Consider the following 12,209-nt stretch of genomic DNA (forward strand, 5'->3'; position numbering starts at 1 on the left):
GTTTTGAAAATTTTGAATGGACAAGTTTACTTTTATTTTCAGAATGTTGAAATAGTTGTACGTGGGGTGGGGGGGAAGAGCTGGTAAGTTGCTTCTCTCGCGAGATCTGGAAGAGAGAGCTGCTTACTTTTTTCTCTCGCGAGATCTGACAAAACGCCCGCGAACCAAACACGGCGAGGATAAAGCAAGATGGCGTCTGACGGTGAAGACGTTATTGCAGTCGTCACAGTTCAGTGTTCTTAATCTGTGCCTCCATGTACACATATATGTCCTTTATTACACTCTAGTAAATAGAGTAAACATAACTGTTTGCAGCCGGTTATATTAGTCTGAGCGCACTTTGATGCTTCTCCAGCTAGCTTAGCTTGCTAGTTAGCTTAGCTTGTTAGCTGCTAACAAAGAGAGGCGGAAGTGATCAAAACACATCGCTAAGCAGAGATCAAGTGTGAGTGTAAAGTGTTGTGATTGTGTGAAAATGTGCGAAAGAACCATAGCAGAGTACGAGGAGGAACTTTGTCCAACAAAAGAGGAGAAGGAGCGACAACATCAAAAACATCAAGTTGTGTTACACAGAACAGGTTTGTTTACTTCTTACTCTCACATGTTTACTAACTTTTATATTTATTAATAACACTATTTTTGAATATATTGTCTATAGGAAGATGAATTGTCATGTGAGGATGATGCACTGATTGTTTTACATTGTTCATAAAAACGAGACAGTTTCAGACACACAATATTTATGAGAGGTTGATGTTCCTCTCAGTTTGTAACAATGTGTATCAACATGTTTACACAAAACTCACACAGTCACCGGGGGAATATTCCAGAGAGCAGGTTAAGTGCAAAGTCCTGAGTATGTTAAGCTTGAAAGTTTTACCTCCAAAAATAGAGAAGTTCATCAATCAACCAATCAATGTTTATTCGTATAGCCCTAAATCACAAATATCTCAAAGGACTGTACAAATCATTACGACTACAACATCCTCGGAAGAACCCACAAAAGGGCAAGGAAAACTCACACCCAGTGGGCAGGAGAATTCACACCCAGTGGGACGTCAGTGACAATGCTGACTATGAGAAACCTTGGAGAGGACCTCAAATGTGGGCAAACCCCCCCCCCCCAGACAAAGTCGGAGTCAGTTACCATGGTAACTGACACTGTAAACCTAGCCTCTTGCTGGCAGGTTTGACAAGTTATCTATGTGTGTAAAAGGTATACTAACCTATCCTTCATATTGGTGCAGCCATTAAAGTACTACAACACCTACTACGTCGACCTACTCAGTGGCCTAGTGGTTAGAGTGTCCGCCCTGAGAATGGTAGGTTGTGAGTTCAAACCCTGATCCAGTCATACCAAAGACTATAAAAATGGGACCCATTACCCCCTGCTTTGCACTCAGCATCAAGGGTGGGAATTGGGGGTTAAATCACCATAGAAATTATTCTTGGGCGCGGTCGCCGCTGCTGCTCACTGCTCCCTCACCTCCCATGGGCTGATCAAGGGTAATGGGCATAATGCAGAGAATAATCTCGCCACTCTTAGTGTGTGTGACAATCTTTGGTACTTTAACTTTTTAATGTGGCAGTGATTGTTGAAAAAACAAAGCCTGATCTAAAGATCTTGATCTCATACCATCTCAAACCAATTGGCCATTCATTATTAAGTGAAATGTCTTATAGTCGCTTAAACTCGTATTCAACCAAGCAACACTATGTTTTATCCAGCTATTCGATTAATCAAAACATTTCCAGTAGAACACTTGATTAATAAAATTTCCAATAGCCACAGCCCATTATTTCTTGTACATTTTAATATTTAGCATGTAGGAGTTAAAATGTGTTTTGTTTGTGTCCTGTAGACATCCATCACCTGATTGGACACCAAGAAGAATGTCTCCCTCATCTGCAGGGGGACAGTTTCACTCAGAGTATCCACAGCCCTCTTATTTTAAAGAGGAAGAGGAGGGAGAGTGTCCTGTAGGGCAGGAGGAGGCTGATCTCAGCAAGTTTCCACTGACTGTTGTCTCTGTGAAGACTGAAGAGCATGAAGACAAACCACCTGAGTCCTCACAGCTTCATCACAGTCCAAGTAAGCACAACATCCACATATCATCTAATACAATGTTTGTGACACATGTTCATCCGGGGGCCACATTTATCACTAAAGATGGAGATATATTTGCTTTTTAACACCAGCATTTAAAAATGAATGCTCATCAATCATCAACAGTGTAATTGCTGGGGTGTAACCATGTGACCTAGAGGCCGTCCTCCTTACCTCACCTGGTCAAATGAAGCCAAACATTCAATATGGCTGCTGTTTATTTACCTTTAGCAGCACATGTGTCAGCATATTTCAAAGGTTTAGTGGTGAAGATAAGAGATGTATACCAAGTACCATTTTTTTTTAGTACCTAATTATGTCGTCCATGAGGACCGTGAAGATTCTGGACTAACGACACAACTATTTGTATTTTTAATTCCAGCTGACTGACGTAACTATGACACGTTGTCACATTGAGTTCAGCTGCCGCTGCTACACATTAAAATCAGCTTTGAATAATGACAAATAAGGAAGCAACCACACGTGAAAGTTTGATGTGTGTGTTATTGAGAAGAAGATGACATAACTGCATTTCACCTTGCACTGCGCACATAGTTGACTTCTTTAAGACTTCAAATAAACAGCTGCTGATAAAAGATTTCCCTGCTCTGAGATGTTTCGGAACATCATGTTGGAGGTGTTCAACCTCTTCTGCTAATAGGAATGCTATTAGCCTGAAAAGCCTTTTTCATTTGAAAATAAATTACATGTAGTACCCCTGCGGTGAGATGGCGATTTGTCCAGGGTGTACACTGCCTTCCGCCCGATTGTACCTGAGATAGGCACCAGCCCCCCCGCTGCCCCAAAGGGAATAAGCGGTAGAAAATGGATGGATGGATGGATATATGTAGTACTGATAAATACTGGTATAGACAAGGAATATCGATTAGGGTATCATATCGATAAATTCTTAATGATTTATATCCCTACTGAAGATACAAGTCGGATATCTTAACAAAATAATTTCAACGTTTATTTAAATTTAATTTAGGGGACGGCATGGCACGGTTGGGAGAGTGGCCGTGCCAGCAACTTGAGGATTCCAGGTTCGATCCCAGGTTCTGCCATCCTAGTCACTGCCGTTGTGTCCTTGGGCAAGACATTTTACCCACCTGCTCCCAGTGCCACCCACATTGGTTTAAATGTAACTTAGATATTGGGTTTCACTATGTAAAGCGCTTTGAGTCATTAGAGAAAGGCGCTATATAAATATAATTCACTTCACATGCTATCTTGTTGTTGTATTTTCTAATTTCAAAGGGAACTGCACTTTTTGGAATCATTCACTTGAGCTCTCATTGACTCCAATGTTAGCTGATTTTTTTTGGCCATGTTTTTTTTTTACAAACTAAAATTCGTAAAAGTTTGAAACATATGTCTTACATAAGGATTGTGAATGATCGGCGACATTTTAAAAAGTGCAGTTTCCTTTGAATTTGTCAATTAAAGGCCTACTGAAACCCACTAGTACCGACCACGCGGTCTGATAGTTTATATATCAATGATGAAATATTAACAGGGGACGGTGTGGCGCAGAGGGAGAGTGACCGTGCGCAACCCGAGGGTCGCTGGTTCAATCCCAACCCAGTACCAACCTCGTCATGTCCGTTGTGTCCTGAGCAAGACACTTCACCCTTGCTCCTGATGGGTGCTGGTTAGCGCCTTGCATGGCAGCTCCTCCATCAGTGTGTGAATGCGTGTGTGAATGTGTAAATGTGGAAGTGAAGTGAATTATATTTATATAGCGCTTTTCTCAAGTGACTCAAAGCGCTTTACATAGTGAAACCCAATATCTAAGTTACATTTAAACCAGTGTGGGTGGCACTGGGAGCAGGTGGGTAAAGTGTCTTGCCCAAGGACACAACGGCAGTGACTAGGATGGCAGAAGCGGGAATCGAACCTGCAACCCTCAAGTTGCTGGCACGGCCACTCTACCAACCGAGCTATGCCGCCCCCCAGTAGTGTCAAAGCGCTTTGAGTACCTTGAAGGTAGAAAAGCGCTATACAAGTACAACCCATTTATCATTTATTTATAACATTGCAACACATGCCAATACAGCCGGTTGAGTTTGCTAAATTACAATTTTTAATTTCCCGCAGAGTTTCTTGTTGAAAACGTCGCGGAATGATGACGCGTACGCGTGACGTCTCAGGTTGGAGGGGACATATTAGCGCAGCACCACTTGCGGCTAATAGTCGTCTCTGTTCATCGCGCAATTACTTAGTATTCTGGACATCTGTGTTGCTGAATATTTTGCAATTTGCTCAATTAGTAATGGAGACTACAAAGTAGAAAGATGGAGGTGGGAAGCTTTTAGCCTTTAGCCACACAAACACACGGTGTTTCCTTGTTTAAAATTCCCGGAGGTGAAGCTTTACTATGGATCAGAGCGGTCAAGCGAACATGGATCACGACTACATGTCGACCGGCAGTTTTCGGTGAGAAAATGGTGGTAATAAGTCGGCTCTTACCGGAGACGCGGAGCTTCTGTCGTGCTGCAGCTGCCGTGATTTATTCCCTCAGAGACTGGCGTCAAGACACCAGTGGACACACCCCCTCCGGCTATCAGGTACTATTTAACTCACTAAAACACTACCAACACAGTAGAAAGATAAGGGATTTCCCAGAATTATCCTAGTAAATGTGTCTAAAACAGGGGCGCTCACACTTTTGTTTCTCACTCTCCCATGCGTAGACAAAAAGAAAAGAAAACACAACAGTAAAGTGCAACGTGAATATGTCTACCTACTAAAGTGACAATATATATAGTTCCTGTTGTTTTTAAATAGGATATGGCTGTAAACCAGGTGAGCTACTTTTCAATTGACCAAGTCGAGGAGATCTACCTCATTCCTATTTATAATTTATATTTATTTATTTATGAAAGAGACATTTTTGTTAACAAGTTAATGGTGTTTAATGATAATACAAGCATGTTTAACACACATAGATTCCTTTCTTTCATGAAGACAAGAATATAAGTTGGTGTATTTGATTCTGATGACTTGCATTGATTGGAATTAGACAGTGGTGCTGATAACGTCCGCATTTTCAAATGGAGGAAAAAAAAAAGTCCTCCTTTCTGTCCAATACCACATGAAAGTGGTTGGATTTGGCATCTCATTTGTCCAACTTGCATACTCCTTTTTAAACACTGTGTTATGAGAGTAGCATATGTGTGTGGCCCTTTAATGTCTGGCAGCAGGTGAGTGACGTCAGTGAGTGTGCGGGTGGGCAAGCAAGTGAGAAAGTGGTCGTTGAGGGCGGGGGAGAAATACATTGGCATCAAACTCCGTAGCTTGCTAGCTTGTGCACGCTAGCTTTCTGAGACTCTTATTTTGTTAGCACAGGCAGGATGAAACAGGTCTTTTATGGTGAAGACAGGAACTGTGCAGTCGGTCTTTAGAGTTTTGACAGTAGGTACGGAGTCTCTAGAAATAAAATGTGTTTCTCTGCGTCCGCCCTGTTAGTGATTTTTTTCTTAAATATGAGCTCGCAGCAGCCAGCGTCATCTCACAAGATCCTCGGGTGCCGAGAATGTCAAACAACTGACGAAAGTGAAGTCTTGGTATGATTGATGATTGCTCATTTTTATGTCTATTTTTTAATGCCTGGCTTGACATCGACTGACACACCCTCCGAGATCGACCAGTCGATCGCGATCGACGTAATGGGCACCCCTGGTCTAAAAACATCTGAATCGCTCCCAATGCAATCGCCTTTATTTTACTTTTTTTTTTTCTAGTCCGTCACTTTTAAATTTCCTCATCCACGAATCTTTCATCCTCACTCAAATTAATGGGGAAATTGTCGCTTTCTCGGTCCGAATAGCTATTGCTGCTGGAGGCTCACTTTATAAACAATGTGAGGATGTGAGGAGCTCCACAACCCGTGACGTCACGCGCACATCGTCTGCTACTTCCGTTAAAGGCAAGTCTTTTTTTATTAGCGACCAACCAAAAGTTGCGAACTTTATCGTGGATGTTCTCTACTAAATCCTTTCAGCAAAAATATGGCAATATCGCGAAATGATCAAGTATGACACATAGAATGGACCTGCTATCCCCGTTTTAATAAGAAAATCTCATTTCAGTAGGCCTTTTAAGTAAACAGTCCTTCAAATTAAAGATGTAAAACAATTGAGGTTGTTTATAGATATTATCCACTATGAAGTTACAGTAAAACTAAGCACACAAGGGAAAGTACATTCATATACACATGAAGTACACATATGTGTAAGAATCATGTTAACCACCAAAATATTGTCTCCTTCTCCTAAAACCAATATCGAGTATCTTCAGGTGAGCTGACCGTATCGTCACACCCTTAGTTAAAAGCACACCATCCCCATGACATGACACTTCCACGTGATGTAGAACAGGAGTACAACATTTTAAACATACACACACATCTGAAGAATATTAAAAAATAAATATAATTGGTGGGCCAAACACAATGACTCAGTGAACCAATGTTTGGTATGGGCGATATGACCTCAAATCTATATCCTAATAACAAATATTGTCACGATATATCATTTGGTATATGATTGATAATAGAATCATTTTAAAGCGGGTTACAAAAGCTCCTAATTTGGCAGCTGACATATGCAGTAACATATTGTGTCATTTCTAATTGTATTATTTTGCCGAAACAATCACTATTATTAAAGGCCTACTGAAAGCCACTACTAGCGACCACACAGTCTGATAGTTTATATATCAATGATGAAATATTAACATTGCAACACATGCCAATACGGCCTTTTTAGTTTACTAAATTGCAATTTTAAATTTCCCGGGAGTTTTTTCTTGAAAACGTCGCGTAATGTTGGCGTGTACACTTGACGTCACGGACTGTTAGGAAGTATGAGCGCTGCACACACACACAGCTAAAAGTCGTCTGTTTTAACGGCATAATTACACAGTATTTTGGACATCTGTGTTGCTGAATCTTATGCAATTTGTTCAATTATTATTGAAAAAGTCAAAGTACAAAAATGAAGTTGGGAAGTTTTAGCCTTTAGCCACACAAACACACTGTGATTCCTCGTTTAAAATTCACGGAGGTGAAACTTTCCTATGATCACAGCGAACATGGATCCCAACCGAATGTCAACCAGCAGGTTTCGGTGAGAAAATTGTGGTAAAAAGTCGCCACTTACCGGAGATCAGCTGAGCTTGTGCCGTCCATACAGCTGCTGTCAACTTCCCTGGGACACTGCGCGTCAACACACCCGTAGACGTACACTTCCGTCTATCAGGTACTGTTAAACTCACTAAAACTCTTTTTTTTTTTTTTTCTAGTCCTACGCTATCAATATCCTTAAACACAAATCTTTCATCCTCGCTCAAATTAATGGTGAAATTGTCGTTTTCTCGATCCGAATAGCTGTTTCTGCTGGAGGCTCCCATTATAAACAATGTGAATATGTGAGGAGCCATCAACATGTGACGTCATCGTCTGCGACTTCCGGTAGAGGCAGGGCTTTTCTCTTAGCACCGAAAGTTGCGAACTTTATCGTGGATGTTCTCTACTAAATCCTTTCAGCAAAAATATGGCAATATCGCGAAATGATCAAGTAGGACACATAGAATGGACCTGCTATCCCCGTTTAAATAAGAAAATCTCATTCCAGTAGGCCTTTAATGTACTTGTTTATTTACTGTTAATATCTAGTAACTTTATTTGAGAAAGAAAAACTGGAAATTATGTAATATTTTACTGCATATTTCAGCTACTAGATTAGGAGCCTGTATAGCCTGTTTTAAGAGAGTTATATTAGTATTTCTATATGAAATCATATATTGCAAAATAATTTTAAACCATGTCGTCTATTCATACTAATAAGTTCTGTTGTCCTGTTTGGTTTTTATTTTCCTGTGAATAATGTTGTAAAGAGCAGCGTGTTTGTGCGACACTGAGATTTCAAGACAGTTCATACGATAACTTGTTTTTCCTAAGTGCATGTAATGAGACCGAATGCATTGTGTGACTGAGCAGAGATGGTGTGTTTGTCTTGCAGACGTCTTTGAAGAACATCTTCAACCTGAGCAACAGAAGTGGAGCTTCAGGATGCGGCTGGAGAAGCCACAGCCCTCCCACATTAAGAAGGAAGAGGAATACCTTCAGAACCCCCATTTTAAAGACGAAGAGGAGGACCCACTGACACCACCTTTTAAAGAGGAAGAGGTGGATCCACAGAGCCCTCACATTAAGCAGGAAAAGGAGTACCCACTAACCCCTCACATTAAGGAGGAACAGGAGGAACACAGCATCAGTCAGCAGGGAGAGCATCTTGAAGAACTGGAGGAGGTTGATGCCACCAAGATGCCAGTGACTGGTGTCCCTGTGAAGAGTGAAGGTGATGAGGTCAAAGGTGAGCGTGAGGAGAGGGGAGGGGGGGAGCCTCCAAGCAGCAGCTCAACTCAACACATGACAACAGAAGCTGATGGAGACCACTGTGGAGGATCACAAGCAGACAAGCTCTTAGCTCCACTATCAGATAGTGAGGACACAACGTCACACTCTCCTGACACTGATGATGAAGACTCTAAAGATGATAAGACATGTCACACTGACAACACACACTTCACGTGTTCTCACTGTGACAAAACTTTTAAATATCCTAGTAAGTTGAAAAGACACATGAGAACACACACTGGAGAAAAAGCCTTTTCATGCGCAATCTGTGGTAAAGGTTTTACTCAAAGGAAAAATTTGAAAACACACATGAGAATACACACTGGAGAAAAAAAATTTTCATGTTCAATCTGCGGTCAAGATTTTACACATAGGCCAAATTTGAAAGTACACATGAGAATACACACTGGAGAAAAACCATTTTCCTGTTCAGAATGTGGTAAAAGTTTTGTAATAAGTCAAAGTTTAAAAGTGCACAAGAGAGCACACACTGGAGAAAAACCTTTTTCATGTTCAATCTGTGGTACAGATTTTAATCAAAGGCAAAATTTGAAAAGACACATGAGAACACACACAGGAGAAAAACCTTTTTCATGTTCAATCTGCAGTAAAGCTTTTACGCATAGGCACGATTTGAAGACACACATGAGAATACACACTGGAGAAAAACCTTTTTCCTGCTCAGAATGTGGTAGAAGTTTTGTAACAAATCAAACCTTAGTAGCACACATGAGAACACACACTGGTGAAAAACCATACTCTTGTTCAAGATGCAACAAAAGCTTTCGTCACCGACAATCTTTCACAGTACACATGAGAACACACACAGGTGAGAAAGTGTTGAGTTGCAGTGTGTGTGGTGAAAAATTCTCTTCTAAGTACCAGTGTAAGAAACACAAGTGTGCTGGTGAGAACAGCAGCAGCAAATGAAGATGCAGGATTTGAAATAAACTGTCAAAACTTGAACTTTGACTTTTTAACAACATCCGCACATTTAACATGTGTGATATCATTGTTGTGTGTGTAATAGAGATGCGCGGATAGGCAATTATCTCATCCGCAACCGCATGATTAAAGTCGTCATCCACCCGCCACTCACCCGAACCAACATTTCATCAAAGCCACACCCGCCCGTTGTTATATATCTAATATAGACGATGCAAGGCATTAGCGAGGTTAGAAAGTGTAACTCCTTCCAAATAGCACAGACAAAATGGCTCTTTTGAACTGATTTATTTGAAGGCTTACTTTCCCTTCAAATTCACTGTGAAAACTGTAATAAATAAAGCGCGTTACAAACGTAAAAATAATAACATGCACAGCATGTGGATCAAAATACCAACAAATGACAAATACCTCGTTGGCCATACCCGGAAGTAGCTTCCTTACATCCGTCGACAGCAAGGGAGTAGGTTTGATTTTGAGATTGGTGGGGACACAAAAGTGCTCCAAGGCAGCACTCTGAAAGTTTCCTTTTTTTTTTTTTTTTTTACATTAGCAATCATAATTTCACGTCATGCAGATGTTATAGGGCAGGGGTCGGGAACCTTTTTGGCTGAGAGAGCCATGAAAGCCAAATATTTAAAAATGTATTTCCATGAGAGCCATATAATATTTTTTAACACTGAATACAACTAAATGTGTGCATTTTTAAGTAAGACTAACATGTTTAGAGTATAATATATCCCTTATTCGTTTTAATAACATTCTTATTCTGAAGTTAACCAATAATAAATCAAATACTTCTTACCATTAATGCGGCTTCTTGAACAAGTCTGGTAGAAAACGGATAGATGGATAAAATGCATGAGAATGTTTTGTATTTTAAACGTTATTTTTAGCTCTGTGCTTACTAGCGGAATTATTCATAATTATCGTGTTAAGCCAGGGGTGTCCACCGCACACTGAAAAATCAGCAAGCGGGGGCCATTTTCATCATTTTTATTTTAAAAACCAATATAATATATGTATAAAAAATATACATTTAGGCCTCCACTTAATTATAATCCCGGGGACCCCAAAGGGTTTTGGTCAAAAAAAATATTAAAAATGTGTCATTATTCAGTATTATAATTTTTATTATTATGCAAGTTTTAAATCTCTAGATCAACATTAGGAAAAAAAAGAAAAGAAAAAAAAACACAAAATATGCAATATTTTCACCCAATAATTTTTTTAGGTGGGATATTTGAGATTATATAATAATTGGAGGCTTAATTTTGGATTTTGATTCATTATTATTTTTTGAGCAATGACACTTAAAAACAAATCACACTAAAATAATTGGGGATCCTAAAGTGTCCTATTTATTAAAGTGTTAAACAATAAATTACACATTTTTTTTACTGATTACTTTTAGCACAATAATCTCGAGATCAACTTCAGATATATCCGTCAATTTAAGTTTTATTGTTGTTTATGTTGTTGTTTGTTTCTTTAAAAAAAAAACAGCTCAGTTTTTTATTTGGTAAAACACAAAATATGCAACATTTTCCCGCAAAAATATCTCAAAGTGGAATATTTAATGTGATCTAATCGAAGCCTTGTATAGGTCAATAATTCAAAATGACATTGATTTTGATTCATTATTCTTTTTTAAAGAAAGAAACAGCCTGCATGGCAGCTTTGTGTTATAAGAGTAAGCATTGCAACAATTTCTTGTTACATTTCACCTGTTTGCTCTTTTATACCACTTTTTATGTTTTTCATTTTTTTTTATTGTATTCTAAAAATGTGCCGTGGGGCCGTTAAAAAATGACCCATGGGCCGCGCTTTGGACAGCCCTGTGTTAAGCAATGTCTGCTAAGATTTATCTGAGAGCCAGATGAAGTCATCAAAAGAGCTACATCTGGCTCTAGAGCCATAGGTTCCCTACCCCTGTTATAGGGTAAAGTAACTAAAATGAAAGCAAAGGAGACAACTTGGAAGAGTTCTCATCTTTACTCTTTAGTGTAGGGCTGTAGTGCATCATACTGTCAATCAACATAGCCTACTGTCCATCAACAACATCAAAAATACATTCATGCAATACAACATTGTAAATAAACATAAATGAACTGTAATAATCTTTTCCCCAATTTGTGTTTAAATCACTCACAATATTTCCCTTCATCTACTTCTTTCTATTGGTGCTTTTGTACTGTAAATATGTTACATGAAACTAAAAAAAAATTAAAAAATAAAACGGAAAGGTGAAATACGGCGATCTGATTGGCTGTTAACCGTGGTTTAAATATTCTAAAGCCTTATCACAGCGCAGGCTATCACTCCGCCTCAGGCACGCATGACTGGTATGAATGGAAGTTGTTGTCATGTATCCATGACAACAGACTGTTGCAGTCCGTAGAAAAAGACAGCTGATGTTTTTACGATGTCAAAAAACGGACTTAAAGGGGAACATTATCACCAGACCTATGTAAGTGTCAATATATACCTTGATGGTGCAGAAAAAACACCATCTATTTTTTTAACCGATTTCCGAACTCTAAATGGGTGCATTTTGGCGAATTAAACGCCTTTCTGTTTATCGCGCTGGAGGCGACGACGTCAGAATGTGACGTCGCCGAGGTAACACACCCGCCATTTTCATTTTCTACACATTACAAACACCGGGTCCCAGCTCTGTTATTTTCCGTTTTTTTGACTATTTTTTGGAACCTTGGAGACATCATGCCTCGT

The 12,209-nt window shown here is 39.6% G+C and overlaps 2 protein-coding genes across 3 annotated transcripts in view; both read left to right on the top strand.

Moving 5' to 3' along the window:
• The window catches only part of LOC133542487 (gastrula zinc finger protein XlCGF57.1-like), a 59,791-nt gene that overhangs the window by 24,774 nt on the left and 22,808 nt on the right, over nucleotides 1-12,209 (top strand). The gene's annotated exons all lie outside the window — the stretch shown is intronic.
• On the top strand, nucleotides 167-9,497 carry LOC133542485 (oocyte zinc finger protein XlCOF6.1-like). Of its 2 annotated transcripts, XM_061886673.1 has the most exons (3): nucleotides 167-578; nucleotides 1,863-2,092; nucleotides 8,134-9,497. In XM_061886673.1, exons 2-3 carry the CDS (start codon nucleotides 1,894-1,896, stop codon nucleotides 9,459-9,461), a joined length of 1,527 nt encoding a protein of 508 aa, XP_061742657.1. In that variant the 5' UTR covers nucleotides 167-578; nucleotides 1,863-1,893; the 3' UTR covers nucleotides 9,462-9,497. The 2 variants fall into 2 exon arrangements, with proteins under 2 accessions (XP_061742657.1, XP_061742658.1); XM_061886674.1 differs by lacking the exons at nucleotides 167-578; nucleotides 1,863-2,092 and adding an exon at nucleotides 7,193-7,371.

Source organism: Nerophis ophidion, linkage group LG24 (assembly GCF_033978795.1).
Source record: "Nerophis ophidion isolate RoL-2023_Sa linkage group LG24, RoL_Noph_v1.0, whole genome shotgun sequence".
Taxonomy (NCBI): Eukaryota; Metazoa; Chordata; class Actinopteri; order Syngnathiformes; family Syngnathidae; genus Nerophis; species Nerophis ophidion.

What these genes read in the sequence shown, in the direction of transcription:
- LOC133542485 (XM_061886673.1), top strand. Translation starts at nt 1,894, where the DNA reads ATGTCTCCCTCATCTGCAGGGGGACAGTTTCACTCAGAGTATCCACAG. An exon ending in ACAGCTTCATCACAGTCCAA is followed by an intron (nt 2,093 to 8,133) that starts GTAAGCACAACA and finishes TTTGTCTTGCAG; the next exon opens with ACGTCTTTGAAGAACATCTT.